Source organism: Hypanus sabinus, chromosome 10, assembly GCF_030144855.1.
Source record: "Hypanus sabinus isolate sHypSab1 chromosome 10, sHypSab1.hap1, whole genome shotgun sequence".
NCBI lineage: Eukaryota > Metazoa > Chordata > Chondrichthyes > Myliobatiformes > Dasyatidae > Hypanus > Hypanus sabinus.
Genome location: NC_082715.1, coordinates 33,502,570 through 33,510,016, shown reverse-complemented (window position 1 = coordinate 33,510,016; position 7,447 = coordinate 33,502,570). Strand labels below are relative to the sequence as shown.

The 7,447-nt window shown below is 39.2% G+C and overlaps 1 protein-coding gene across 1 annotated transcript in view; it reads left to right on the top strand.

Moving 5' to 3' along the window:
* The first annotated feature begins 5,107 nt into the window (after positions 1-5,107).
* The window catches only part of LOC132400560 (ammonium transporter Rh type A-like), a 31,727-nt gene continuing 29,387 nt past the window's right edge, over positions 5,108-7,447 (top strand). Inside the window, exon 1 of the mRNA XM_059981637.1 lies at positions 5,108-5,357. Coding sequence (XP_059837620.1) covers positions 5,183-5,357 — 175 coding nt within the window. The 5' untranslated portion in view covers positions 5,108-5,182. The remainder of the gene's footprint in view (positions 5,358-7,447) is intronic.

Here is a 7,447-nt window from a genome sequence, read left to right as displayed (position 1 = left end):
TGAGCATCTGCAATGACCCTTGCATCATTAACTGGGACAGGAGAGGTTCCAAAGGATTAGAGGGCTGTGGATATTGTTCTCTTATTCAAGAAAGGGAGTAGAGATAGCCCAGGAAATTATAGACAAGTGTGTCTTACTTCAGTGATTGCAAAGTTGATGGAGAAGATCCTAAGAAGCAGGATTTATGAACATTTTGGAGAGGCATAATATGATTAAACACATTGATGAAGGTAGAGCAGTAGATGTAGTGTATATGGATTTCAGCAAGGCATTTGATGAGGTACCCCATGCAAGGCTTATTGAGAAAGTAAGGAGGCATGGGATCCAAGGGGACATTGCTTTGTGAATCCAGAACTGGCTTGCCCACAGAAGGCAAAGATTGGTTGTAGATGGGTCATATTCTGCATGGAGGCTGGTGACCAGTGGTGTGCCTCAGGGATCTGTTCTAGGACCCCAATTCTTAGTGATTTTTTTAAATGACCTGGATGAGGAAGTGGAGGGATGGATTAGTAAATTTGCTGATGACACAAAGGTTGGGGGTGTTGTGGATAGTGTGGAGGGCTGTCAGAGGTTACAATGGAACATTGATAGTATGCAAAACTGGGCTGAGAAGTGGCAGATGGAATTCAACCCAGATAAGTGTGAGGTGGTTCATTTTGATTGGTCAAATATGATGGCAGAATATAGTATTAATAGAACATAGAGCATAGAACATAGAATAGTACAGCACATTACAGGCCCTTTGGCCCACAATGTTGTGCTGACCCTCAAACTCTGCCTCCCATATAACCCCCATTATTTTCAGTTAGTCCTGACGAAGGGTCTTGGCCCAAAACGTCGACAGTGATTTTCCTTATAGATGCTGCCTGGCCTGCTGTGTTCCACCAGCATTTTGTGTGTGTTGTTTGAATTTCCAGCATCTACAGATTTCCTCGTGTTTGCAAGCAAAAATCTGACTTTTTTTTCTGAGAAATAAAAATATCCAGTAAAAGTAAAAAACTATAAACTAATGATAAAAGCAGAATGAGCTTCCATGTTCTCTTTAGCAATAGCTGAAAAATATAAAAACATAGAATTTTTGCAAGTTTAATGTACACGCTAATGTAAACTATCTGTTAGATTGTGGAAGAGCTTTGCCTTTGTATACATATCACCATCAGTGCCCAAACAATTAGCACCATATTACCCAAGAATGATAGATGCCTCATGGTGAATTAATGTTAAATGACTATATATCAAAAAATAGATAAAGAGAAAATCATAAAGTGAAACAGTATTTGTGAATACTTTATAATGGCAGCAGAAGAAGTGATTTGGTTCATCAATGTCAGAGTCAGAATCAGAATCAGGTTTAGTATCATTGGCATATGCTGTGAAATTCCTTTTTTGTGGCAGTACATTGCAATAAACATTAGAATAAGTGTATATACAAAACTAAATTAAGTAGTGCAAAATGAAAGGAGAATAAAATGCTGAGGTAGTGTACATAGTTGATTGTCCATTCAGTGTTCTGATGGCGGAGGGGAAGAAGCTGTTTCTGAAACACTGAATGCTCCTTTTACCTGCTCCTTGACGGTAAAGGCCCTTGGTGACGAGGGTCTTTAATGATGGATGCCGCCTTTTTTGCATTATCGCCTTTTGAAGGTGTTGTTGATGCTGGGGAGGCTGATGCCCGTGACAGAGCTGGCTGAGTTTACAACTTAACTGTAGCTTTTATTGATCCTGTACAGTGGCCCTCCTCCATACCAGCCCTGCAAACTCCTGATCAATCAAACCATTCAGCGCCACTTTCTCTTCTCTTCCTCATTACTCCCTTAATTATTTTCCTGCAAGTGCATGGAAGTACTCAATATTTCTGCTCTTCTGCTTTTCCAAAAAAACCCAATGCAACTTTAAGATGTTTCTTATATCAGAAGTCAGCTTTATAACTCAATTAACAAGTTTAAATGAAACATCAGATTTAACAGAATAAAATGGTAGCCTACAGCATCCACAAAAGGATAGATTACTGTTCCGTAAAACCTGGAGACTTGCTGTGATGCAGAACAGCACACCATGTGGAAACAATTATATAATCACAGAAATTGCTAGAAATTCAAGATCACTTAATCAGTTAAATAAATATTAATAGACTTAACAAAACTGTCCGAATCTAAAATGAAAATCTTTCTCTTTCCTAAATGTTGATCTTATAGTTTTTCCTTCCTTACAAGTATAAGCAGATTCACTGTGTAAACAAATCTATTAACATAAATACTAAGCAACACACACAAAATGCCGGTGGAACGCAGCAGGCCAGGCAGCATCTATAGGGAGAAGCACTGTTGACATTTTGGACCGAGATCTTTCATCAGGACTAACTGAAAGGGAAGATAGTAAGAGATTTGAAAGTAGGAGGGGAAGGGAAAATGCAAAATGATAGAAGAAGACCGGAGGGGGTGGGGTGGAGCTGAGAGCCGGAAAGGTGATTGGCAAAAGGGATACAGAGCTGGAGAAGGGAAAGGATCATGTGACGGGAGGCCTAGGGAGAAAGAAAGGGGGAGGAGAGCACCAGAGGGAGATGGAGAACAGGCAGAGTGATGGGCAGAAAGAGAGAAAAATAGAAGGGGGGAAAAAGCTAAATATATCAGGGATGGGGTAAGGGGGGGAGGAGCGGCATTAATGGACGTTAGAGAAGTCACTGTTCATGCCATCAGTTTGGAGGCTACCCAGCCGGTATATAAGGTGTTGTTCCTCCATCCTGAGTGTGGCTTCATCTGGACAGTAGAGGAGGCCATGGATAGGCATATCAGAATGGGAATGGGACGCGGAATTAAAGTGTGTGGCCACTGGGAGATCCTGCTTTCTCTGGCAGACAGAGCGTGGGTGTTCAGCGAAACAGTCTCCCAGTCTGCGTCGGGTCTCGCCAATATATAAAAGGCCACACCAGGAGCACCGGACGCAGTATACCACACCAGCCGACTCACAGGTGAAGTGTCACCTCACCTGGAAGGACTGTCTGGGGCCCTGAATATTGGTGAGGGAGGAAGTGTAAGGGCAGGTGTAGCACTTGTTCCGCTTACAAGGATAAGTGCCAGGAGGGAGATCGGTGGGAAGGGATGGGGGGGGGAACGAATGGACAAGGGAGTCGCGTAGGGAGCAATCCCTGCAGAAAGCAGAAAGGGGGGGGGGAGGGAAAAATATACTTGATAGTGGGATCCCGTTGGAAGTGGCGGAAGTTACGTAGAATTATATGTTGGACCCGGAGGCTGGTAGGGTGGTAGGTGAGGATAAGGGGAACCCTCTCCCGAGTGGGATGGTGGGTGGATGGGGTGAGGGAAGATGTGCGGGTAATGGGAGAGATGCGTTTGAGAGCAGAGTTGATGGTGGAAGAAGGGGAGTCCTTTTGTTTAAAAAAGGAAGACATCTCCTTCATCCTGGAATGAAAAGCCTCATCCTGAGAGCAGATGCGGCTGAGACGGAGGAATTGTGAGAAAGGGACAGCATTTTTGCAAGAGACAGGGTGGGAAGAGGAATAGTCCAGGTAGCTGTGAGAGTCTATAGGCTTATAGTAGACATCAGTAAATACTAATGCAGATTTGCACTTTTTCTACACCATTTCTTTAATCAAATAGCTCAATAAGTGGACTGTGATTGTAAGAAAATTCTTCGACATAAAATATACAATAGAACATAAGGAAATGCAGAAAGAGTCTTCCTTCCATCCCTGTGACGCTACAGTCCTATTGGAACTTAGTACCACAGAGATAATCCATACCTGAAAGATAGTTAATTCCTTACTGCAGCCCCAAGTGCACTAAGTTGTTTGGTTGCCCTTACTTGTTGAGTAAGCTGCTATGTCAATTTCCCTAAACCTCGTCAGCTGGCAATTTTATTTGTACAATTGTGTATACTTGCACCTTTAATGTATATTTATATAGTCATGAGAAGTGTTGACAGTCATATTAGACAGTGAACCTGCTCTTGCTAATCTTCTAGATCCTTAGCTTCTCTCTAAGAACAGGGAGATGAAGCTGATGTCTTACTGCCTTCAGATACTAAAGTCCTCGCACTTCCTGGATTAAATGCGTTGGCACGTCCTCTTTCTGCCCAATTAAGAAGGATCTCCCATTTTGACCATCTTTACCTCACTCAGTTTGTAGGACCCTACTGTTTGAATTGACTAGCATAACTACATCTAATGCAACAGCAATTACACAGATTTTATAGATTTCATGAATGGAATGACTCAGAGACTGTGGTTTGTATGTTCAGCTGGTACACACTGGCAAGTGGGTTATGCACAAAATTGGGTACAACGTGCTGCACAAAAGCAGATAGCTCGGCTCAGCAGGATTGTGCTGGGTGTATTGTCTACATGAGTTTCCCCCCCCCCCCCCCCCGCCCCTGCTCTTCTCCTAGGAGTGACTTCTAATATCCTGTTTTCACTTATAAGTTTACCATTCTTTCCCTTAAATACATCCATGATAATCACCTCAATTATTCCTTCTGGTTCTGAGCAGTGCATTCCAGTCATTCTCTGTTTTAAGAATTTCCTCCTAAATTCTCAACCAGATGATTAGATAAGATAATTGCTTTTTTGAAGAACTGGATGAGCTGAGGAGGCCAGACATAAATTATCCAAGGGCAGATACAAATTAGTTATAATATTGTCCTTCTGGTAGGCAGGGCTGATATGAAAAAAGTTGCCACTCTGTGTAGACATTGCTGATTCACTGTATGCCTTTAAACAGAACTTTGTTTTTGGCCTGCTGTATTGTTTCCATCTTATTTCTGTATTTCTAGTTATTTAATCTGGAATTTCACACTCTCTATCCAGGGAAACTCTTTAAGCAAATTACATAAACCACTATTATTTCCTTAGGTCTTTTTGCACATTCCTGGGAAAATTGTAGAAGCAGACAGTTTCTCACATGCAATTTTGACACATTCCGGGAGCATAACATCATTTTCTATAAAGCTGGATAAGCAACAGTGTTCACTTTTTGTAAATAAAGTATTACAAAATTACAGTACGTAACAAAGGAGATAGAGGCTTTGGACAGTTGCCAAATAATCCCTCCCTTTCGCAATGGGTGTGAGCTGCCGAGTAGTGTTATTCCTCTGTCATTGGCTTTCAGTCTACTTTTAAACTCAAGTGGAATATCTCAGAAAGTTTGTTGGGACAAAGGTAAAGTCTGTGATGCCTGCGATCTACTCTACCAACATGCGTTCGAAGTTTCCTATCCTGGCAATATCGCTGGAAGTTGTGATCATTATTCTATATGCAGTTTTTGTTACATATGATACTGGAGCTGATTCTAAACGTCATTCTAATAACACTGACGCACTGGACGAATTCCACAATCTATATCCAAGTGAGTATGTCTAAAGCGAACAGAAGATAGTTATGCTTGTTCAGTTATTTATTGGCATGCAAAGCAATTATTAGCATTTTTCACTTTTTATTACATGATGTCTTTAAAACCTGTTGAGACTGTATTCTACTCTGCAGTGCATTTTAAAAAATAGCTTTCACACTTGTTTATATTTTTCCTTTTTAAAATATAAAAAGTGACTTGTGTATTTCAAATGTTCACATTTACATTATATTTATTTACAGGGTAAACATGAAAAAGAATGGAAAGAAAGAATATCATGTATTAATGTTGAATTAAAAGTTCTACCTAGATATTCATCATATGGAAGTGTAAGGTTTTATAATACTGCCATTGTTTAATGCATTAGTTTACTTAGACTTCCTTACAATTTTGACTAAATTTAATGCTTAATTACTTGTAACTACATAAATTGATAGTTAGGTAATTATGTTCCACCCAAAAAACATAGTGTAGCTTCACATTGCAGAGAATCTGCCACAATAATCTGAATCCTAATTAAATAAGTTTTTAAGTCATTTACAATTTGTCTTTATTTTAAGAATGACTGGACTTCAAGTTGGAATTAAGTGTTAAAATTGCTATATGCCAAAACTTCAAAATTAAAATAGTGAATACTTAAAATAGTCAAATAGCTGTCAACATTTAAAGAGATAGGCACATTTGAAATGGTACTTCCTTTTTCCCGTTTGATGGGTTGTTCAAGTATTTCAACCATCTTCTAGTTTTATTGCCAAGTGTTCTGTTTCAGAATGCTAAACTCACACATTTCCTCCAAGTCGTTGTTTTAGTTCTAATTAAGCAGTTCCAGTTCCGTTCAACAAAGAGGGTTGATGCTGTTTGTAGAAACAATGGACAATTTATTCTGTTAAATGCAATGGAAGAAAAATTGAGTCTACAACAAACAAACAAGTGAAAAGTTAAAAATTATCCAACTTTCACCATCTATGATACACTTTACTTTTATGTGGAAAGTACCAAATATTGTGGAATGTGTTAGTGTCAATAAGACATTAACATTCTACAAAAACAAATAAACACTGAGAGTGAAGTAAAAATGATTTATCAATAGTATCTAAAACTTCCAAATTCTTCCAAACTTTCAAACTCAGATCCTCTCTGATTTTTGATAGATGCAGCTAAAGTTTGCAATAGATTTTTTATATAATACCTCTTGTTCTGGAAGACTGTGCCAAAACATCAGATATCATTTGAATTAGTTCAATTGCGTAGCATAATTTAAATTACTATAAAGTATATATTATTTCATGCTTGTGGTGTGAAGCCCTGCTCTATTGGTTTTTTTTTGTATCTTTAAATGTTAAAGTTGAACAAAATAAGTTTTAGCACAATATATGTGCTATTTTCTTAGGCAGTGTAGTGAATATGCTTGGAGGTAATAGTAAAGCCCTGATGATCTGACATCCAATTACTCAGCAGTCCTGATCCAGCATGTTCATTAGTGTGGAATGCTAGCCAGGGTTGTGAAGTGCAAGCACAGGTCTAGAGTACAGCAGGATTAGGGTCATGCAGCCAGAGGCACGGTCCAGAGGTCTAGTATACATTCTGCCCTCTCCAAACCCACTGGATTCTCCGAAAATATTATAACGCTGCTATGTGAAACAAGCTTGTCTTGTAATGTTAATATTATCCAGCAGTCTGGGAAATCTACTAATCCAGCACTACCAGTGTCACGGTGGTGGATTCTGCATGTTAATCTGTAGGTTCACTCATCAAAGTATTTAGATTTTGTTTTCTCTACTTTTTCATCCCTAGCCAGACATATTTCACAAAGAATAATCATTCTAACAACTGGGAAATTAGCAGAAACTCAACATGAGGACTTTGACGTAGAATTGAATAAAGGGCAGGATATTATGCCAGTACCCAATATGCTCAAAATTAACCCACCAGGGTTCCTTTACTACATTGTAAACTAGTGTACATTCAATTCTTTGCAAGCTTGTGAATGCTGTTGGTATTAAATTAAAGAGAACTGAACGTTCTTAAATAGATTCTGATAGATTTTCAGATTGGTAGCTGTTTGCTCACATTTGGCATTTTCCCAA